At 36.1% G+C, this 24,670-nt stretch overlaps 3 protein-coding genes across 31 annotated transcripts in view; 1 reads left to right on the top strand and 2 right to left on the bottom strand.

The window, feature by feature from the left end:
* sugct (succinyl-CoA:glutarate-CoA transferase) overlaps positions 1 to 16,224 on the bottom strand; it is a 301,335-nt gene extending 285,111 nt beyond the window's left edge. For 5 of the 13 annotated variants that reach the window (XM_073940532.1, XM_068217106.2, XM_073940531.1 and 2 more), the window contains exon 1: positions 15,931 to 16,224. The gene's annotated coding sequence lies outside the window, so the exon portion shown is untranslated. Of the gene's footprint in view, positions 1 to 2,588; positions 2,657 to 13,518; positions 13,660 to 15,915 lie in introns of all 13 variants that reach the window. The other 8 variants (XM_073940524.1, XM_073940523.1, XM_073940527.1 and 5 more) reach the window with 3 other exon arrangements.
* bdh1 (3-hydroxybutyrate dehydrogenase, type 1) lies at positions 1,673 to 12,902 on the top strand. 2 transcript variants are annotated; one of them, XR_012399052.1, is made up of 6 exons: positions 1,673 to 1,896; positions 3,765 to 3,875; positions 6,987 to 7,122; positions 7,374 to 7,526; positions 9,400 to 10,530; positions 10,700 to 12,902. XR_012399052.1 is itself a non-coding variant. In NM_001089509.1 (5 exon segments), coding segments are annotated over 5 exon segments (1,080 nt in total). In that variant the 5' UTR covers positions 1,673 to 1,683; the 3' UTR covers positions 9,867 to 9,971.
* Positions 16,225 to 21,068: 4,844 nt separating the features above from the next.
* Positions 21,069 to 24,670, bottom strand: part of nck1b (NCK adaptor protein 1b) — a 165,297-nt gene continuing 161,695 nt past the window's right edge. For all 16 annotated transcript variants that reach the window (XM_073941382.1, XM_073941386.1, XM_073941384.1 and 13 more), the window contains 2 exons: positions 23,573 to 24,291; positions 21,069 to 22,195 (listed from right to left, as the gene is read on the bottom strand). In XM_073941382.1, the coding sequence (XP_073797483.1) occupies positions 21,995 to 22,195; positions 23,573 to 24,291 (920 nt within the window). In that variant the 3' untranslated portion in view covers positions 21,069 to 21,994. The remainder of the gene's footprint in view (positions 22,196 to 23,572; positions 24,292 to 24,670) is intronic.

Consider the following 24,670-nt stretch of genomic DNA (forward strand, 5'->3'; position numbering starts at 1 on the left):
TTTATTTTGCCATTTTTATTGTCTCTTTATTCTTTATACACCATTACACAGGTAATTTATGTACACATCATTTTAATAAGCCACTTAAACAGGCTTATTTCAACAAATGCTTGTTTAATCTTAACTCAATAAATGCATGATTAACAGTATTCTTGCATAAATGGCGATGTATATACTATTATTATTTTTAGTGCGTGGCAATGATTAATCGCATCCAAAATATAATATAATATATAATATAATATAATATATTATATATAATATATAATAAATAAATATAATAAATAATAAATATAATATATTTCAACATGTGTGCGTTATATATTTATTGTGAACAGTTGAAGTCTGAATTATTAGCCCCCCTGTTTTATTTTGTTCCCCAATTTCTGTTTAACAGAGAGATGTTTCCAACACATTTCTAAACATAATAGTTTTAATACCTCATTTCTAATATTTGATCTTTGCCACGATGACAGCAAATAATATTTGACTGGGTATTTTCAAGACACTTCTACACAGCTTAAAGTGACATTTAAAGGGGCTAATAATATTGACCTTAAAATGGTTCATAAAAAATTAAAAACTGCTTTTATTCTAGCTGAAATAAAACAAATCAGACTTTCTCCAGAAGAAAATGTATTATCAGACATACTGTGAAAATTTCCTTGCTCTGTTAAACATCGTTTGGGAAATATTTAAAAAAAGAAAAAAGAAATCAATCAAAGGGAGGCTAATACTAAATAAAAATAAAAACTATAAAAATAAAAAAATAAAAATAAAAACTATATAACCATATATATGTGTGTGTGTGTGTGTGTATACATTCTACCCGAAACATACATTTTCACTTATAGAAAATGTGACAGGGCCTGACCTTTAAGCTTGCCGTCCTCAAATAATCATACACAAACAAGGATAAAATCAAACAATTCAATGAAAGAACGCATCCTTGATCACTGTCAGTTTCTCCATCAAATGATGTCACTTCCGAGTCATAGCCTTAAAGATGTATTGCACACATTTTATGTTAAATTTAATGCAAATGTGACATTTATTATATATGTGTAGTATTTTTTGTATAATTTATTTATAATTTTAAGTTTTTTATCTTTTGATGTGAATTATAACAACTTAAACTTGTTATTTCTAAAGTTTTTTTTCTAAATAATAAGCATAACAAAACTATTAAAGCTGTAGATTCAATTGGGCTGAGGACAAGGACAATGGCAGGGTTTGCAAATTGGAGAAACAAACAGAAATCTGAGAACCAAATAAATAACATTCTTACAGTACTCATAGACATCAACCATTAGTTCAATTTAGACATTTCTAATATTAAAACGTATATTTCATTTAAATAATAATTATTTAAATAAAATAAATATGTAAAAATTTAAAACAAACATTTTTTTTTCAATTATATGCATTTATATAATAAATATACACACTACACACGTTAAAAGGAAACTTGTATTTTGAATGCGATTAATCTTTGCCCAGCACTAATTATTTTATGTTGACTATAAATATTTGTTATATAAAGTGTTCAGAGCTGTATAAAACAATTCTAGTGGCATACTTTCATTCTAATAAGTAACCGGTCTTCCATTAGCATATATTTGCATAATTCATGAGCCGTAGCCCCTATAGCCCCGCCTCCGCCAGAGTTGTCAACAGTTCAAGATGGCCTCGCTGCCGATGGTGAGAGTGGCGCTCCTCGTCGCTTTCTCGGTGTTTTTGACGCTCGTGTTAGGATTCGGTTTGCCGTCGGTCCTCAACTGGATCGCCCGGAGCTGCGGCTTCCCGGAGGCGAGTGTCACCGAGTGCATCGTGTTCGTGTACGCGCTCTTTGTGCTGTACGTGGCCGTGCCTCGACTCCCCCGTGGGACGGTCAAGGTAAAGTACAGTACGAACAACTGTAACTACTGTATGCATGACAGTAAACTTATGTTATTATAACTGTATGTGGCAGGGTTGTGCAGGGTGCGTGTGGTGTGGTGTGAATGGCGCATTATGCAATATATGTATGCGTGCGTGGGTGTTTGTGTGTAGAAAATATCTTGGTGTGCAGTATGAAATTCGGTTTTGTTTTTTGGAGATGCTTGGAGATGTTTTTTGGAGATTGATATTTTCTGTCTATTTGTTTTTTTTTTTTTTATATCAGATATTATCTGGAAGCACATTTACTTTATTTATTTGTGCATTTTTTATCTCATTTTTAAAGCAGTTTTTAGTAAAAGTCAAATAGCATACATAGACACATTGGCATTGCAATAATTGTAATGTTATAATGTAATTAATAATTTTTTTAATTAGTTTTAGCTAATTAACATTAAATAAAGTTAGCCAAGGCTGACCGTACATCAGGGCCGGAGTGGGACTGCTTTTCAGCCCTGGAGTTTCAACATTAGACCAACCCACCTCAGTTCATGACTGACTATATTAAAATAACCTCATTTCCAATTCAGTTTCTAATGACACCATCACATCTTTTTCAAGAAAACAGCTGCTTTAGAACTTCAAATGTTCAACAACCCTAACAGCAACATATGCTTTAACATTAAAAAAATAAATAAATAAATAATTACTCAGGTCAGGTTCGAACTCGGGTCGGTAGGGGCCTCAACTCAACGTGCTGACCACTGGACTCACGGGGCTGCAAGAAAATAAGTAAAAAGAGCTGAGCTCCGGCAAAATAATGAATAAAAAGAGTGAGGCTATAATCAAATAAATAAATAAATGAAAAAAGTGCGACTGCTGAGAGTGCAAGCAGCTAGAGACAACGGCCCTTGCAGCCAAAAAAATGGACCGGACCCACCGAAATTCATTAATCAAAAATAAAATAACTCTATACCCATTGTATAAATGATAAAACATTTAATCTGTAAAGTGCAAACTTTATAGATTGTGAACAAATGGTTTAAATTAGCTTGAAATCTTACAATCATAATAAAACATCCAAATAAAAATCTATAATAATACAGTTCATCTTTTCACTGACTTCTGTAGTTCCTGGTTAATTAAAACCTTAATTTGATATTGCAGATCCTGCGATGTGACTTGCAGATTCACACATTGCTATTTCATTGCTAAAATTATGTATTTATACACACATTTACTATATAAATATGGTTTAACAATAAGTCAACCAATGTAAACTTGATATAATCTCAATATGTATTCTGTACTGTGTATATAAATAAATGAACCCTTAAAATATATACAGATATATTAAAATGTATAAATAACTGTGTTATATATAATAACTTTACATTTAAATACACATTTTCACAAAAATATGCATTGATGTGTGCATTTATATACACATAATTAACAAATGCAGTTCACACAAATTATACAAATCAATAAACAGTGATATATATGTAATATTAATAATTGTATCATGATTAATAATAAATCAGTTAATTAAATTGTATTTTTTTAAACTACTTTTATTATCTAAACGTTAATTATTCATACACACACTCACATGCGCACACACTTATTTATTATTTATTTAAATAATATATTTTGAATATAAATGTTATTTAAATTGATTTATTTTAGCTGATTAATGTATTTGTTTGTTCTGTTTAATCAGCCCGTCAGTTTGAAAGGCACTGCTTTAGCAACAAACTTTAGGAAATCCAGCTCATTCGAGGTCTCTGCTTGCTTCGAGCCAGTGAATTGTTGGCACATTCAGCTGCAGTTGCAGTAATGCTGTGGCTTTGTGAAAATAACATTGCTTCATGTTTCCTTCATAGGTCGAAGGGAAAGCGCTGCTCATTACCGGCTGTGACACTGGATTCGGACTCGCTTTGGCCAAACACTTCCATAAGCTGGGCTTCACTGTGTTTGCAGGTTGTCTGTTTAAGGTAACGCTTCAGCTATTTCTGCAAGGGCCTTTTTATGCATAATTATACAACCTGTAGGTCTAAAGTCAAGAGCTGCGCTTAAGATGATGAAATATATTTTGCAAGATCATTACTACACAGAGGCTACAGTTAAACACTTACATAATTCTAGCAGCATGAATACATGATCATATCCTGGTTATGTATAAGTGGTATAGCAGTACGCATGCAGATTTTCAATTCAGCCTTGAGCATGAGCAAAATCTGGTTTTGAATGCAGGCAGCAGGTAGTTTAAAGTGTATTTAAAGGGGAGCTATTATGCCCCATGTTTACAAGATGTAAAATAAGTCTCTTTAGCTTAAAATATTACACAAATAATGACTTATAGCTCTTTGAATCTGCCCCTTTTAGACTTTGATCCTAATTGTGCCATTTTGGAGACTGGCGCTTTAAATTTAAATGAGATTGCGCTCTTTTTAAAAGAGGGCGGAGCTACAGATGCCTGCAAGTCAGCATAGCAGCAGATTCAAAAACAAGACTTATGTCCTATGCTAATGAGGGAGGGAGATCGTCACTAATGGGCGGAGATTTCACTCTCTGATGACACGTACAAAGGAAGAACGTCGAACAAAGTGTTTCTGCAGAGTGTTTTGATCATGTGTGTGGTTATAAAAAATAAAAGTATACACTTTTACCATTAGAAGCTGGTTATATTTATTGACTGTTGCCATATAAATGTATTTAAACCCCTTATAGAAGTGATTTGTGCATAATAGGTGCCCTTTAAGTTTCATTACCTGATTTTATGTAAATAAAAATGTCAAATAGTGCGATTAAATAATGTGAATTTTGTTTTTTAATAATGTGAAATATGAAATATTTTATCCAGCTAGATTTAAATGTAAGTGTACAAACAACACTTGATTTTAAAATATCACACTTAAATAGTTTTTATTAAATGCATCTCTCTGTAATTAAACTGAAAATCTCAGTTGGTTTCTGCAATATTGGACTCTGCACATGCTGAAATCTTCTTTCTACTACTTTATCTAATCTCTCATCTGATCTTTTTTCAAAAGTATTTTTTAAGTACCGGTTACACCAGCTGACAAACCATGTTGCTCCTAGAGCCAAAGGCCATTGCGCTGTTGAAGAAACTGACACTGCAGGTCAAGCATGACAATAAACAAGCTCAGTTGGATTTTTTTCAATGCTGAAAAATATCTGGCAACAAGAAATCATAGTGTTGAGCTCATGTGTCATGCACTAAGTACAGTTAAAATGGTGTTTGCTGAAAATATAACCTTATTTAGTGTGTATTAATGCTGTCTGAGCATTACCAACATCTTCAAAGTCACGGCGCTCACATTTCAGTCCAAATGGAAATATTTTATTGGAATTTGCTTAAACTACAACAAACCGCTAGCAGAGTCTACTATGAGCTTTATCTGTGACATCACAACCCTAATATTCACATAAACCCCGCCCTGGGAGTGACCATTCTAGCGCTTTAAGATCATTTAAGATTGAACAATTGTTTCAGTTCACTTCTTGGATTGCATTATGTAATAGAGCTGCACAATATGTTGTTTTAACCTCAATATCGCAATGTGTGTATCTACAATAGTCACATCGTAGGATCCGCAATGTGTTAGACGGAATTATATTTTATTATTATATTATTACCAGGAACCACAGTTGGTTTTGTTTGGGTTTTTAGGGCCTGAACGCGCTACAAAATCATTCCAATCAATGTAAAATTATGTAAAGTCTTTTAAAATAGAGCTATTCATTACATCAGGCGAAATTATATTGAATTTTGCTATATATACGTCCTGACACCACTTTAAGCAATTAACAAAAAAAGTTAATGACAACCTATGGACTAGGGCTGTGCAATTCATCGAAATCAAATCGCAATCGCGATTTAAAACGCTGCTTTTAGCTAATCGCAAGAGGCTACGGTATAAATGTATATTATTTAACTTCCCCACCAACAGAGCAAATGTGTGACTGCCATCTGTGTGTGATGGTCTTACCAGCCAATTGAGTGAGCATACTTTCGTTCTGCCCAATCAGATTTGCGCAACCGAACTATGCTGAACACCCACATTAAAAATACAAACAAACAGGAAAGGGCAAACAAGTGGGATGATGGAAGCAGTAAGATACTGATTAATATCAAATACAAACAGGACATCGCTAATATGGGAATATTTTGGTATCAAATTCACAGACACCATCCAAAACCAGGTAATTTGTAAGAGCTCTCGAAGAATTGTTGCCACGGCACAAGGAAATACAACAACCAGCACCTAATAAAGCACCTCAGGCGGCTATATGAGGAGTGTCTAGCTAAAAAGTCAACTGAAAGTACTGCCAGTGAAACTCGATCTAGTAGTAAGCAAAGTACAATTTCAGAGTGGTTTGCTAATATAAGTTAATTTATTTTAAGTTCCTTTTTCTAATTACCACTCACTATTACTGTATTTTAGCAGTAAGAAGCTTATACAGATTATTGAGCTGAAGCTTGACTACAATATATATATATATAAATAAATATATATATATATACATATATATATATATATATATATATATATATATATATATATATATATATGTATATATATATATATATATGTATATATATATATATATGTATATATATATATATATATATATATATATGTATGTGTGTATATATATATATATATATATATATATATGTATATATATATATATATATATATATATATATATATATATATATATGTATGTGTGTATATATATATATATATATATATATATATATATATATATATATATATATATATATATATATATATATATATATATATATATATATATATATATTCCCCAAAACGCACAGCCCTACTATGGACAAAAGGTCAACTAAGCGGTTACAAATCAGTCGAATTAAAAACAGGCAAGGCCTTTTAGCTGACCAATCTGAGCCCACTGTCTTTTTCTGAAGGAGGGGCTTCATAGAAGCAGGAAGACATTACATAAAGCAAACCGCAGTGTAGAAGAGAGGTAAATAAAATATGTGAAAAATGTTGCATTAACTATAAACAGAGCATGGACATGTTACATTGTGTGTGTGTCAGGATGGAGAAGGAGCAAAGGAGCTGGAGAACATTCACTCAGAGAAGCTGAAGGTGGTGCCGCTGGATGTCTGCAGTGAGGAGCAGGTCTCTCAGGCTGTTCAGTTTGTGACTGAAAACCTGCCAGACTCAGAAAAAGGTGACGAGACTCTGTGTTTGGCTCATATTAACATGTTTGCTGTAAACTCAACGTAGTTGATGTACAAAAAATACACCAAAAATTGGTATTTAGAAGACTGTTAACAAAAGTCAACTTGGAACTTCAATGACAGTTTTCAACATTCTTCAAATTATCTCCTTTTGTGTCCAACAGAAGAAAGAAACTCAAACAGGTTTGGGACAAGTGGAGGATGATAAAAAGAGGATGATAAAATGATGTTTTGTGTTCAGGTCTGTGGGGTGTTGTCAATAACGCGGGTATCTCCACATTCGGGGAGGTGGAGTTCACCACCATGGACACTTACAAGCAGGTGTCAGAAGTGAACCTGTGGGGAACCATCAGAGTCACCAAAGCCTTTCTGCCACTCATCCGCAGGGCCAAAGGTAAAATCAAAGACTTCAGTGTACTCCACTCAAGTGTGCACTATTGCTCTGCTTGTGTCTACATACTAGACATGAGCAGGAAATCGTTCATCTCCTGAGGTTTTTAAGTCGCCATACACTTAAGTTTGTCTCTTTTTCCATTGTTACACCGTAGATGCAATTGAAACAGTCCTGAAATGAGAAATAAATGTAGGACAGTGCCTGATTTCATCTTTAGTCAATCGATTAGATCATTGAAAGATGGGCATTGATAACACAATGAAGAAAGATTGACGAATGAACAAAAGCAACAAGACACACTTTGATAGCTCCACCCTAAAAGCCTGATAGCCCTGCCCTAAAGCACTGATAGCCCCACCCTAAAGTCATTCTATGTGACCAGTAGTGAAGCTGTTTCGAGGGGGAGGAAAGGTTACATATTTGATTAAAGATCATAAGGACAATATAATTTGTACACAATAATTAAGTGCAAAGATACGTCGATTACATCAAGCCCAACTATAAACATGTAAGAAGAGAAAAGTTTGATTGCTGCCTTTAAAGAACTCTGTGGTCCAGATAATGTGGAGTCAGCCTGAGGTTAATTCAATTTGAATGTTAGTGTGTGTGTGTGTGTGTGTGTGTGTGTGTGTGTGTGTGTGTGTGTGTGTGTGTGTGTGTCTTCAGTTATTCTGTCACTGAATTAAAGGAATGTATTTAATGGATCAGGGATTAAACTGGTGGACCTTGGAATGAGAAGTGGCTTAACAAACATTTTTTATGCAACATTTTTCAGACAGCTATTTAAAGTTTACACTTTTAAAATGAAGTCCAACATGTTAAAACATTTTCAATTACAATGTTAAAAAATAAATAAAATGTAAACATTTGTCATAATGCTAAATGGTTTAAGAAGTGCGGTGGGTTACAGAGAGATAAAAGTTTATTTATTTATTTATTTATTTTAAAAAATATTCATAAAAAGATCCTGAAAATATAATTCTGTTGCAGTGTATTTTTCATCATTGATAACAATATTAAATATTTCATGATCATCAAATCATCACATTAGAATGATTTTAAAATCAATTTGTGAAAAAAGAAAGAACAAAAATGTATTATATATATATATATATATATATATATATATATATATATATATATATATATATATATATATATATAATTATGTAAAATTATATAATATATATAATTTGTATGTTTCAGAAACAATTGTTTTACAGTATTTTTGCTGAACCATTTTCATGACAAATGCTAACATTTTCTCTACATATTTTTCCAAAATATTTTAATAGTCATTTTATTTTTATCTATCAAAGAATATTGTGGCACAGATAAGTAAATAAGATAAACAATAAAAATATATATATTTTCCATCAGATAAATTCTGCCTTCTGGATCATAATCTGTCTGTTAAGAGTGGTCCAAGCTCTCTATTAAACTGTATGTGGAGACTCAACAAATGTTAATAATAAACGTTTACAAAGCGATGTTATACTTTCAAAAATCACGATTACAATATATATATATATATATATATATATATATATATATATATATATATATATATATATATGCCTAATATCCGATGGCCAGAAAGTGATATATTTTATATTAATTGTTAAAATATTGGTGTCTGAGATGCAGCAAGTCCAGAGACAGTTGTGTGCACATGATTGTATATAAAATTCACTTAAATGTGTGACATGACTAAAAATAGTTCATAAACAAATATTTTCTCAATTCAATTGAATAGCGGTTTGGACCTGCAAACAGTGGAGAATACACGTCACGACTTAACAAGCGGATAAAGCTCTTTCAAAGACAGAAATTGTATAGTTCTCTCACTTAGATATTTTATGTATGTCTCCAGGTCGTGTGGTGAACATCGCCAGCATGTACGGCCGAATGGGAAACGCTCTCCGCTCGCCGTACTGTATTTCCAAATACGGAGTTGAAGCTTTTTCAGACTGTCTGCGATACGAAATGAAGACGTGGGGCGTCAAAGTTTCCGTCATTGAACCCGGAAACTTCATCGTTGCCACAGGGATCCTAACACGCGACATCGTCACAACAACGGCCGAGAAGCTCTGGAAGGAGGCGCCCCCTATTGTCCAGGAGGATTATGGGAAGGCTCATTTTGAGCAGTACATGGCTCTAATGCGCTCCTACTGCAACAGCGGCCAGCGCGAGATCGAACCAGTGCTAGACGACATCACAGACGCCATCATGTCCCAGCGGCCATACACCAGATACAGCCCAATGGAGCCACACTGGTGGATCCGCGTCCAGATCATGACGCATCTTCCTGGAGCCATTTCAGACAGACTCTACTTCTGATGGGACCACCACTAATATATATATATATCATCAGCATACAGTCCATATATGTCCAATCAAGTCAGTATGCAACCTTAATTGAATAAAAGAATCGCATGTCTTAAAGGAAAACTCTGGGTAAAGTACAACTAAGAATATCAGTAACCAGACAGTCTTTAACCCTTGTGTCCTGCTGGGGAAGTTTTTATCTATTCTGGGATGATTTTGAGTCTTAATTTGGACACATCTTTCTGTGTTTCAGTAAATGAAATGATTTTTAGTGAGCAATCTTATTATGACACATATTTTGGGAAAATGGTTTGGAACTTTTCAAAAACTTAATGTGCTCTGTGCAAATTGACCGCCCTTTCATAATGTTGGTGGCTGTTTTTGCCCCATTTACCTCCATTATAATAGCATTTTTTTCAGAAACGTTTTCGTATGCCTATCTAAAGGGTTAATGCTGCCAATGATCGACAGGAAAAAAAGTTTAAGTTTTCCTACAGGGTAAAATACAAACAATCAAAAATGCAAGATTATATACTGTCATGGCTTTGCAAAAAAATGTTTTTTCAATGGGTCAATGGGGGCAAAAACAGCCACCAACATAACGAAAGGGTAGTCAATGTGAACAGTACACAAGGGTTAAATTCATTCACTCAATTTTCTATGACTTAGTCCAGGGGTCACCAATCCTGGTCCTGGAGGGCCGGTGACCCTGCAGGGTTTAGCTCTAACTTGCCTCAACACACCTGCCTGGGTGTTTTAAGTATACCTAGTAAGACCTTGATTTGCTTGTTCAGGTGTGTCTGATTAGGGCTGGAGCTAAAATCTGCAGGACACTGGCCCTCCAGGAACAAGTTTGATGACCACTGACTTAGTCCCTTTATTTATTAGGGGTTGCCACAGCGGAATGAACCGCCAACTTATCCAGCATATGTTTTACACAGAGGATGCTGTTCCAGCCGCAGCACTGGGAAACACTATTCACACACATACACTACAGTCAATTTAGCTCATTTAATTCACATGTACCGCATGTATTTGGACTAAGGGACAAAGCGGAGCAGGAAACGCAAACACAGGGAGAATATGCAAACTCCACACAAAAATGCCAACCGGGGCTCGAACCAGCGACTGTGAGGTGGCAGTGCTAACAATTGTGCCACCCACAGGGGTTAAATATATTTGTTAAAGAATAAAAAGTCATAAACCTTTAAGAGGTAGCTCAGAAAACGTCTGGCTTTAAGGGTTTATATGTTCTGACTACAGAAAATGCAGGAATAGGTAAAAGTCAACATTATTTTGCTCCAGATATTCCTTTAAGTTTAAATGTTTGCACTTTTGATTCACTTTATTATGTTTAAGGCTAGATATGTGCTGAAGTGAAAGCACACCTAAAAACACAAGCCTGAAAGGTCATCCAAACAACTTAGCTTTCAATTAAACTTAAAGACGATTTTAGCTGAAAATGTGATCCTTGGTGATTAATAAAATCAAGTCCATGATTACTGCCTCCTTAAAAGGAAAAAAACAACAACACATACATGCATATCTAATTTAATTCCTGTCTCCTAATGAAGCGAAACAACCAGTCCAACGTTAATCTATAACAGTGTTTATCTCAACCACTTAGAGAACCACCAGCTCTGCACATTTCCCATGTCTCCTTAACCAAACATGCCTGTTTCAGATCATCAGCTCATTAGCAAAGACAGAAAGACCAGTAATGGGTGTAATAGACAAAGGAGACATGCAAAACATGCAGTGCTGGTGGTTCTCTGGGAAAGTGTTTGAGAAACACTGATCTATAACATTATTACCATTGATTCACATCATTAATATGCAAATCTGAGGTGTAAATGTCTGACCGCTTCACTTCATAAGGTCTTAGTGTATTATTAGGAGCAACAAATATTAATTCAAGCGTGTATATTCAATTTTTGACTCAGAGCACTGCCAGTACATCTTTTTTTTTTAGATTGTTTTGACAAAATAAATGCTTTTTGCTGAATACACAAAAAAAGTCACTTCTCAAGGATGGGCTACGTAAACAAGCATCATATTTTCATTTTTGGGTGAACTATCCCTAAACTGGAGATGTGAACGCTTGACAATATTTTAATATAATCTTGCAGATATTTCCATAGCGAATGTCCAGAGGGCTGAAAGCCAGAAGCAGTGAAACGCAGCATTACACAGGCCCTTCTGTCAGTGTTTTCAATGAAGACGAATGGAGAAAGAGGACGCCCTGTGGTTCTGTCACTGCTTTCTCTAGAGAAACAAGAGACTGAGGGTTTAAAAGTGTTCTAGACTCTTTGGAAATACTTGCAAAATGTAAAATCCATTGCTTCAGGTACACGTTTCAGATCACAAATCCACTAGGGGGCGCTGTCTAAATGTTAGTGAATCTGAAATACATTAATTAAGATACATTTTGTTGTACGTTTCAGATGCACATCCTTCTTGTACATGACAACGCTTATTGTGCAGATCACCAGCGAACAACGGACTTAAACCCAACCCATAATTGCTTTCATGTCATTTGTACAAGTACTACATCGTACAACATGAGCTACTGAGCAAACTAACCCTGCCAGAGAGGTTGTCCATATGGAGACAGATAGGTGAGGCAAACATATTCATTACAAATCATAGACACAGATAAATGCTTTGTGGTATTTATTTGGTGTTGTGCATAGACCTACACAAAATAATCCTTTATTCACCGATAATTAGTCCGTGTAAATGTCATTAGTGTGAAAAGAAACAAAAGTTGACAGTGTCATACTGCCCTCAAGTGTTTATCATACCTAGAAACTGCAGTCAATTGTGTGTTTAAGGTCGTTTTTGTGCTTTCTCCAAAACAAAAGTAAGCTAAAGCACGTCTTTTCAATGAGCCTGTGTTGATTTATTCACTGATGAGCATTCCATTAATATTTCACCTCTTCATTTATGAATACACTTTGCACTGAACAGTTTGAATGATTATATTAATCCCGTGTATATAGCATTTGCATACTGTACAATAAAAGTGTAATTTTCATTTGCTGGTAATGTTTCTAAGTCTGGCTTTGTTTAACATAACACACTTGCATACCAAAAAGGTAGCCACTGACATCAATAGTGGAACAAAAAAATAGTATAGAAGTCAATGGCTGGATGGTTTGATTCAGAAATCTTCTTAATTTGTGTTCAACCAAAGAGCATCGAATCACCAAGAGGCGACACTCTAGTGCGATTCGGGAAACGGCCACTAGATGGCGCAGAGGCCATTTTGGAATGAAACTTCCAATAGAACAACAGCATATTATAAGTCTGTAAAATAAACTATTAAAAGTGCTGATGAATGTGATTGTGTTGTATTGTCGTCTTTCAGGTTGTATCTCAGCTTTAATGCACTTTTTAAGTAAATAAATAAAAAATAGAGCAGCTGCTCGCCATCGCAACAGCAATAAGATCTAATGGACAGCCTCTTGGTTATTCTAAGCTCTTTGGTTCAACAGAAGAAAGCAACAAGCAGGTTTTAAACAATGACAGATTGCTCATTTTAGGGTGAACTAACCATTTAAAAGACTTCATAAAAATAACAAGGGACATAACATATCTGCTTTGAACATGGATATAATTAGTTTAATGTTCTTACTATTGTTACGGGAAAAACAAATCTTACCAACTGGGGTCCGTTCTTCGTACGTGGATTACTCAGTTAGCTGGATTTGGATATTGACGATTTGACACGATCCAGGATCGTTTCGTTCTTCAAAGCTGATCCGAGAGTTGTTGTCATGGCAACAGTTCTGCTAGGTCAAACCTGATCGGGAGCAGGTTTAATTCATATAAACAGGATTAGATCGGCTTAGTTCAAGCAAAGATAATACAGAAAGTATTTACCGAATTCTGATATTTTCTTACAGTAGTAGTTATATACACTTGGGAAAATAATACATAATTTTTAAATATATATATAAAGTTATAGTCATTAATAAAATAAATAAAGTTATACATATTAATAAAACGTATGCAATCTGCACCCTCGAAATGAAAGTACAAAGACTGCCATCTGGTGCAAAGAGAAAACTTATTGAAATGAACTTTTTAGATCGCTTTAGAACAAATTGTGTATAATAGAAATGCACAATATGTGATTTTTTTTAAGCAATAATACATTTATGCAGTCATAAACATGTTTTGATAGTTAATATGCCAGTGATTTGATGCTTCACAAAAGTTGCAGACACCTTTACCAATATCAAAATGCTTTTGTAAACAACCAGTTATTCTTTATACACCGATTAAAAAACGGCTACATTAATAAAGAAAATCTTTTCTAAATGTAGAACTAAATGCATTGATTTGCATTGAAATACATGATGAATACTCTTGTCTTGACAAATGAAAGTGTAAAGCCTGCAGCTCACAACAAATGTGGAAAGTTCTTGCGTGTCATATTTAACAAACCATTTACTGCTAATTTGATGTAATTTTGCTCACATGGATAATTGAATATTAATCAGATGATGTCATTACGCTGCTATGCCGTCAGCCAATCGTTGCATTGCTGATCATGATTTCGAGGATCGATAGATCTGTCCTTCATAACACACGCAGCGATCTCAGATCAGTTTATCCAGACATTCTAATCTGATTCGTGAACTTGTTTGAAGAACCAAATTAGCGAGAGATCAGTTATCAAGATTAAAAGATCCAGGATCTGCCAAATCATCTTAGATCATTTAAGCGAGGTACGAAGAACGGACCCCTGAAGTGTCAGTCAGGGATAACAAGGTTAGTTGTTGTGCTTACAACCTTGATTGAGCTCTAAATAACATGCAGACACCATTAGAAATTGCTCTAAAGACTTTGGCATAATCTCCAGGAGACACAGGAATTTAGTATTGTTCTAGAAACTCATTATAAGAGTAAAGACATGCAGCCCTGTTGAATAACTGATCAACACAAATAATGTTATTAAACAAGTGTCACAACACCCAATAGCATGTGCACGTCAGATGTCGTGTCACTTCATGTTAAATCTGCTTCTCCCAATACTGGGAAACACCCATACATACTCCAGTGATGGAAGTGAGGTTTTTGGCAGGTGAGGCACTGACACTTTCAGAGTCAGATTTACAAACATGCACTCAATATATTCAAGTGGTGCTCGCTGCAGAGCCATTTGAGGAGAGCTGAGCTCCAGCGAGGGGGAGCTTAAGCTTGAGCTCCACCTTTTTCCACTTCTTCTACGCGTGATGTCACTGGGGGTAGGGTTAGGGGTGGGGTTGGTGTACGCATTACAACAGCTTACAGGAGGAGGAGCGACAGCTCATGCTCCCCCTCGCTGGAGCTCAGCTCTCCTCAAATGGCTCTGCAGCGAGCACCCTCTCAATATATTTGCCAACTACCATTATACACATAGCAGGTACATACTGGGCCAAGGAAGAATGTAAAATGTATAGCGGTTCAGTATGTCTCTCAAACAACACCTGGCTGGATGCTACAGACAGCCTAACAACCGACACACAGCACCACAGCGGATGCAGGTTCTCACTTTCTCTCTCTCCCAATTCAAATCAATTCAATAATTGCTTTATTAGCATGACAAATGTTACACATGTATTGCCAAATCAGTTATAAAAGTAACATACATATATAATAAAACAGTACACGCAGTAAATAGTAGTAGTTAAAAAAGATATCTATATATAATTAAATAAAATATCAACAATACATCATATTATTCAATATATCACATTAATATTAAATATATTATATTATTATTCAACATATCATATTATTCATACAAATCAATGTAAAAAAATATATCAGAATAAACTGTACATTTAACAATCAACATTTTAGGATAAAACAGCAATAAAAACAATAATAATTAGTATATTTACAATGATTCATTTATAATCATCTAGGTGTGTGTGTGTCTCTCTCGCGCGTACACACACACACACACACACACACACACACACACACACACACACACACACACACACACACACACACACACACACACACACACACACACACACACACACACACACACACACACACACACACACACAGGTCTTACCTTGAGTTGTAAATGAAGTCTTGGAATGACTTGAATAACTTTGAAACAATCGAGTTATCTTCTGTCCAGTCCTTTGTAGCAGGTTGTTTGTCTCCAGCGTTGGTCGTCAATTATTTAACGTTATTACTCCACGTTTTGACTGAAAGTCCAACTATGAGAAATGTTTGAGCTGATATATTACATCCACCATTTTAGGGGTCAAAACAAAACAAAACAAAAAACAAAACAACGTTGACTCCTTGAACTTCGCTTGATTAACGCAACGTAGAAGAAGAGCAACCGCCGAACAAGATTAACCGTGAGCTCACGCGCGCCCCCTTCATTGTGGCAGAGCATAACTATGGCGCGTTAGAGCAACGCCTCGCCTCGCGTCTTTTCCGTGGGACTGTATGTCAGATCTTTACACTAAATAAGTGATAGACATACGTGAAATACATTACCTATAATATGGTAAGCGAGGACATATAATAGAAATGTCTACAATGTATAAAAACATCTTAACACAGCATTACATTGGTGCGAGCTAAAGGCGCGCGCTCAGGCCTGCTTGCAAACTGACGTGAGGCAAAGCTCGGGCACGTGCAGATAGGGGCTTTGGCTGCTTGAGCACCTGCCCTTTTTTCGCTTGTCTAAAAAAAATAATAATGATTTTACAGACTACTGTGAGTATATAGTTCGAATTTAAACACTTAATGTTTAGCCTACTGTGACTTACTGTGTTGATTTGTTTGAAATGCGGTCTGTTGGCCAGCAGAGGGAGCAGTGGAGTTTCAGCCGCTCGCTAAACACACGGTCATATGGCAAGCCGTTTACACATTTAACCTGTAAACAGTGCTAGTATCTACCGTCTTGCTAGCATTACATATTTTCCCTAACTATTAGCATCTTATTTAGGGTTGCTACCAAACAGTTAGATGTAGTTTATATTCTGAATAGTGCATATTTTAGAGATGCTAATTGCTATTTACAAAATACTTACTAAGCACTTCAGCTACTAAGTTTAACATTACTTTTATTAATCTTTATTTGTATAGTGATTTTCTTTCTGTTTTAACAAATATGCCATTGGCTTATTGCAGATCCGTTTCAGTCAGATTTCTCACTAGAATTTCCCACAAACATATTGCAGTCAGTATTTGAATTAACCTGTTGTGGTAAATAATATGAACAAATCGCCCAATGTAGTTTTCTGTGACGGGTATATTAAATACTAAAGTTCAACATGGTTTACTGTTTTTCAGTTGCTATGGTATGCTGTAGAATTCATTAGTGTTGTAAATACGCTTTACTGTAGTATTTTTTTACATTCTTTTACATATTGTTTACTTGCTAGTGCTTAACCAATACTAGTGTTTATATGGCAAGCCATATCATCATCTAGCCTAAATATTATAGTATCAATTTTGCTACTAGCACATTTTAATTAGCTAGCAGCACCTTTAATATATATATATATATATATATATATATATATATATATATATATATATATATATATATATACATATATATACATACAAGAAATGAGCAAATATTATATTTCGTAAGAATTAAATGTTAAAACAGCTAGCTATGCTTCACACTTACAGTATAATTAAGAAGTGTAATTAGCATGTTTTTATTTACACATTATGCAATTACCCTATAAGATATGTTTTAAGAGAGATTCAGAACATTCATGATGAAACCGCTACATTTAGTTTCAGACTACATACATTTTATATAACCAATGTTGCAATCAGACATTCAGTATACGGTCAACCACATCGGGTATTTCAGGGATTTCCACTGACTTTCATTGTGAAATCACGGACAGTACATTTGTGTTTAGGGAACTAATGGTCATTATGATCACACCAAACCCCTGCTGTTCTCAATCAGGTCCTTTCCCTTACTATATCTGACATGTTTCCATTGATTCAGCATGCATATTAATACCCATTTTTTCATTATGGTTTTCCAGCACGTCTTCGTTATATGTCAGCATCCATAGCAGTGGACCACAAATCACGCAGGTTAGCATTTCACATGACATTCACTCACATGCTAAACCTTAAATATTTATACCTTCTTGTGTTACACCAAAATTTGTCATGACATAAGAGAGATGTGAACGTTTGTTTGTTGATTTATTCCTTTGTACAGACCACTATGCTCCGAATGCACAGACATGAGTAATAGTATCATATTATTTTTGTGGAGATTTTGAGCAAAAACTCTCATTTTCCCAGCACCTCCAGGCACATCTAAAGAAATGGTTCACGTATCATCTAGACAAAATAAGGTTTGGGGTTAAAAATGACCAATTCAGCCTGTTAAACCTACTACACCCACTTTCAAAGGTCTGAAAGTGGCATTACTGTTTTGTAACAAAATTGAGTTGCACAATCTTTCCTCCCTCTTGAAAGTTCGTAAAAGGACGATGGTGCACATGACCTCCATATATTTCTCATTTTGCTCATATTTCATCCAAAAAAATTTACTAAATTTGCCAAGAAAAAAGGCTGTAGCATTATAACAAAGCATTAGCCATGTGATAATTCATTTAGGCTATTCACCTTATTCTTAGCCGACGAGTGGGCGCAGCCATTTGAATCTTTTTGGCTCGAGACTTCCCGTCTCATTCACTTCCATTCATTTTTAGACATTAAAAACTTATCGTTTTGCTGTTTGACGTTGCAAACTGATATTTTCTTATTGTAAATTTCTACTTGGTCTGTGTAGTCATGCAAACATTTGTTTGTAGAGCAAGTAGTTTGACCGTTTTCTGCTGTTTATTATTCCTAGTCATTTCTCCCATGGGCGACTGAATCTGAAGTTCGAAAACAATCACGAAAACAGGCGCACTTCCGCATTTTAGAATAAGGTCAATATGTCATGTGCAAATGGATCATCCTGGCACAAATAAAAGAAAAAGGGTCAAAATGAACTATTGTATATCAGATTAATAACCACTTTCAACTCTTAGTTATCTAATAATAAACTAAAGATCTAGCAGCCTTCTGCACACTTATACGTTTATATTCATAACCAGGTCTACTCACTTTAGTCAAGGTTTACGATATGTAATTAAACCATAAAAACAGAGTTGATGTACTTTTGATCAGTAGGTTTTACGGTTAAAAGAGATGCAGAGATGACAACACTTCAACACTGACATTCTGCAGTGGTGTCCATCTATATATATATATATATAAAACACAAAACAAAACAAAACAGCTAAGAGGCCGATCACATTGAATGCGCTTTTACATCATTATAGTTTCTTAACCTTTCACAAACTCAACGGTTCTCCACTTTGGGGCGATCAATTCTATGTAACACACAAAAAAAAAAAAAAAAAAAAAAAAAAAAATCACTCGAATCAGGTGGATTCACTAAGATCGCCCCCTCCAGAGGTGAATCTCTAAACTGGTCTCGATTCAGTTTCATAAGTTTGTATGACTATTAGTGAGACATTTGTAAACGGAAAATAAACATTAGTTTCTTGTAGTCTTTTGTTGGCCTGATTAGAACAGCCCATGGAACAAACGATAAGCCTTGAAAATGTATAAAAGAAAACTATAAGTAAATACATGATATTTGATGGTATTAGATAAGCTAAGTGCATTTACAAGTTACAAAGTACATTTGTTTGAAAATCCAATTCTAATCCTTGAGTTTTTGTTGCATTTACACAGTTTTGACCAGCAGGTGTCTTTAGCATGTGCTGTTTGAACGCTTTGAAACAAGGTTCAATTGCTTCGAAGCTTTGAAAAGTCATTAGTTCAAAGTATTATTGGCTTGTGTACAACAGTCTGTTTACAGGCTCTGTGTGTGAATACCTTTAAGATTTATGCTGCGCATTTTTTTCAAACCATTCTGAAAGCAACCTGTCTTGCGTTTTTGACACGTTCTGTGTGAATGAGCCCTAAGAATGAATGTGTTAAGTTCACAAAATTGCAGGGTATCGCATATGGTTTAAAAGAAAGACTGCGAGGTTCTAGGCCAGGGATGGGCAAAGTCGGTCCTGGAGGGATAGAGGGCAGGTTCCATTTGGAAGGGCTCATCCCTATGCCCTAATCCCTTTGTAGGGTCCCTCTGAAAAAAATCTAAACATAGGGATAAGCCATTCCAAATTTAGTGCAGTGTGTAACACCAAACAGCTTCCCTGCTCAAAAAATCATGGCCGAAAGTGTCCATCAGCTGTATTTCTCAAAATCCTTCATTTCAAATGACCCTTCAAAGTGGCCAGTTTTGAGCACTTCGGTTTAGAATGACACTTCAATATGGCGACCTTGATTTTTGTTCACTCCGAAGTGCCCTTTGGAGGGAGGTAGATCTAGTTTAGAACGCACTGGGAGTTTAGCTTCAACCCTAATCAAATTCACCTGCCTGTAGATTTCTAGTGATCTTGAAAACATGGATAATCTTGTTCAGGTGTGTTTGAATAGTGTCAAAGCAAAACTCTGCAGGACAATGGTCCTCGAGGACCAAGTTTGCCAAGCCCTAATCTAGGGTGTAATTTGGAGCACTGTCTTGAACAACTTTACTTACACTAAATGACAGAACTCCGACATTACAACTAAATCTCTAAACTAAACTCTGAAAGGTTTTCCACACACTCCCCACCAAAAAAATCCCCATTCCTTAACTCTCACCCCATTCTGACTCCAAGCAGCTGGAGAAGTAATCATGGTCATGGTGATGGTCCCCTGGAGGAGAGCCCAGATCATCACCCTCCTCACGAGTCATAAGAAAAGAACGTTTTTCCAACTTAAAACTGAGACGTGACCAGGGAAGAGTCTATCCCATTGCACGATCCACCAAACATACTTATCTACTTAGTTTTACATGCAGAGATCTGATCCTCGGTGGAACATCTCTGACCGTTTATCATAACCTGATGAAAACTACAGGGAAGCAGCACTTTGGATCTTGATCGCGAATTCAATCCTTCCTTGAAACCTGAGCTTACAATGCTGCCTTCATGATGGCACGCTTTCATTCATACTCTACACTATAATATGTGAGAAAGTCAGCAAGCTAATGAAGAAGGCAAACACCTGACGAAGCTTCAAACCAATATTCCACAACCAATGATAACGAAAACCACATAATATTCACCCCGGTTACATCAAAAGGAAATGTGGCCTTGATCAGGAAAGAAGGCTTTATTAGTAAAACATTAAATCATGAAAGACCTTTTGTGTGCACCAGTGTGGTTTAATCTTCTTTAATCATCAGTCATGGCAATGCAAGGCTCCAATGAAGATGAAGAAACTCCCACGTTCATTCACATAAATGTCTAGCAGAAGACATCAATCACAGCTAAGCCAAAGCAGAGACAGATCATATTTATGGCATAGCATGGATTCTGACAGCTCCAAGATGACAAATTTAGGACTCCATTCTTAAAACTTGCTGACAAACCGCAATAATTGGCATCCGGATTGTTCTGGACGTAGAACTTTCGGATCTTTACTCTTCATAAATATAGACTACAGGCTTAGCTTCAGGTCGGAAACATGCAGCTGCAAGACTTCCGACTTTCGATTACAGTTTAAGTTTAATCCCAAAACGATATCGCTCGCTCGCTTTTATTGTTGGAGCAGAGATATTGATTCCTAATAAATATAGCAGATTACGTCAATTAGGTCTGTGTAGTTCAGGCAATGCAGGCAGTAACAGACAGTATGTGAGACCTTTGGAAAGAAGTTCAACAGCAGAATCTCGAAAGGACAGTTAAAAAAATTGGCAGGGAAGTTCAAGAACAAATGAACAATACATTTTAGAAATCAATGAAAAGAATATATATTTATATATTAACAAAAAAAAAAGACCTAGTTTTGTAATCCTAATACATGTTGACATCAAAATACAATGCATCACCTATGGTCTAAACATACTGTATTTTGATACATTGGGCGAGTCCCTCAATGAAAGTTTCTGAGCGAATGAGCGGGAGTCCATCTGGTCAGTCTCTCCCTGTACCTCCCTTTCTTGGAATGCTTGATATCCCCGTTCTATCCATCTCTCTGGAAGTGTAGTCCTTGTTATTATCTTGGTGTTTTTTCTACTGGGATCAGGAGGCAGCCAGAGCCTTGACCAGGTAGAGTTTGTCGCCCTGCTCACTGGTGAAGATGGGCGCCTTTTTGTAGTGTTCCACCAACTCCTCCATTGTGTTAAACTTGCGCTGTCCGATGCAGTACAGGTTGTCCTTCAGCTGGACTTTAAAATGCTTGTTTTTGGACTGAGCTTTCAGCGATATTGAAAAGTCATTGGGCTAGAAAAATAAAATGCAAGGAGAGAGGGACAAATTGTCAAATTAGACAAATTCGTTAAAGCAATAGTTGAAATATTAGCGGTTCGAAATGAGTGAACTGATAAGCCAGGAGAATCTAAGGGTACATTCACACAGCTATATGCTAAAAATGGAAAAAATACAGATGACAAAGTGTCACACTTTTAACGTGAAAAACAAGATCAAACCTTTTTTTCTAGTTTACACGGATCTGACTAAAAGTGCTGTATTATGCATGCCCTGCCAATTGTTTTCAATGTTGGTTAGTTTGTTAAGGCTTTTTTTCTAAGTTAGCATTTTTAGGGCTCTCCAAAAATCTCGTGTACATGAACAGCCAAACAAAGCGTTTAAATAATTGTTAAAATTGTGGGTGCAACTCAATCAACTCCCTAACTCCTGAGGTTTAGTAGGTCATTTAGTAGGTTTAGTGCAGGGGTGCCCAAACATTTCTTATCGAGTTACCAAACTAGATTGAGGCTAGTGGGTCATAGGTAAATATAGCTGCCATAATTACTTCCCAATTTAATAAATAGTATTTAAAAATAACTAAAACACATTGCTTTGTACTAACTAATGCAGTATACATTTATTTTCTGTTTTATAATGAACTTACTACAGTAAAACAGTCTCATTTATAACAGAATGGAGATACACTAGTCAGGCTGCACCTGATTTTGCCTTGATTTGCTCGCAGATGTCCTCTGCATTGTCCTCTATTTGTCGCATGATAGTAATTACATTTTTACAAAGTATTTATTTATGTTTTTATAATTAAACATTTAATTTTAGTTGGCTTTTTTGTAGCTCAGCATTAAAACAAACATTCACAAAAGATTACTTTAAACTAGAAATGACAATCTCTGTAAAAATCATTCGCCCCAACCCTGCCCATCATTCACACTCCTTTTTCTGATGGGATGGTGGGCCAAATCAAAGGTTACAAGGGCCAACTTTGGCTCGTGAGCCCTAGTTTGGGCATCTCTGGTTTAGTGGATTAGTAGGTTGTGGACACAAATTTGGCACTGGTAAGAAAAAATAAGAAGCTTGGTTCAGTTCACATTGGGAAACTGAACGTGCCATGAAAACCATCCTCGTTGTACAACATCAACACTGGAATTTATAAACAACATCAGAACTTCGCAAGAGGCACCATGAAAATCGTGGTGCTTTCTAAACAGAAGAATTTTGCAATAAAGAGTCTTAAATATGGGCTCTTCTGGGAATAAACTCCTAGATCATTGCCCTGACTACTGAACAAGAGATCTGATTGAGAAGCACCCTCTCATTCCAGGCACAAGGTAGAACTGACTAACAATTGAATGACGTGAGAATAGAAGTATAAAACTTCTGTCTACTTACCGAGGACTCGCTGTCCCGGATGAGGAAGTCTCCCTCTGAGCCCCTCTGGTTAAGCGCCACCTCTGCTTGGTGGCGTGTCACCTTCCCGTAGTACCACTGCTTTCCTGCGAAGCGGCCGCTGGATGAAGGCTCAATGTAGTCACAGTCAGGTGTGGGTGGCCCCGGCATGCTGGCCGAGTTGTGCGACTCCTGCAGAACAGTCACGTAGTTCTTCGGAACAAGTCCCATCTGCCCATCTGACTTACGACACTTCCACCACTCTGGGTCATTTTCTGGCTTCTCCACTACATCCATAACCTCCCCCTTCTCAAAGTTCAGCTCTTCATCGTTACCCGAGCTGAACGGGTAGAGTGCTTGTACTGTGTGCAGCACACGGTTGCCATTCGCACTTTGAACAACAGCAGACAGTTTGTCTGAAAGTCCAGCAGAATCATTGCTCGCTGATCCATCTGCGTCCTCTGTCACGTAGTTGGAAGGGAACCATCCCGAACGGCCGTTGTAGCTTCCCCTCCACCAGCCATCACTGCACTTCTCCATCACGATAACCCTCGTTCCTTTAACCAACGATAACTCATCTTCCCGCTCGGCCGCATAGCTGAACTTGACCAGCGCAGGGAGGTTAAGGTCATACAGACGTTCACCGTTGTCTGGGTAGAAATCAGAGTCTGCATTGGACGCTGTTTCACGCATGCCTGTTTTCCTTTTCACCTTTCCAATCCCTGCAAACATAAAAAGAGGTACAATTAAGTATTTCACTATTTAGTCCTTTCTTTGCACTCTACTTCTTGGGGTTTCAGCCTAAGATGTTTTCAATGCGTCTAAATAGGTCAGATGTTAACGTTGTGGAAATGAACATGGTGCATTTCCAATGTGGCAGTTGCTGTTCAAGTTTGTTTTATTTGCCATCAAATCATAATCTTTTTAGTAAATTTGTTGCTTCATTCTGGAATTGGCATAAAGGGTACACCTCTGTGAAGAAAACTCCAGGTACTACTTGTCGAAAGTGGGCAAAACAAGGTAGGGCTGTGCAATTAATCAAAAATCTGATTTTGATTTTGCCTTCTAACGATTATGAAAAACCATTAATCAAGATGAACA

Source organism: Danio rerio, chromosome 24, assembly GCF_049306965.1.
Source record: "Danio rerio strain Tuebingen ecotype United States chromosome 24, GRCz12tu, whole genome shotgun sequence".
In the NCBI taxonomy this organism is placed as follows: Eukaryota; Metazoa; Chordata; class Actinopteri; order Cypriniformes; family Danionidae; genus Danio; species Danio rerio.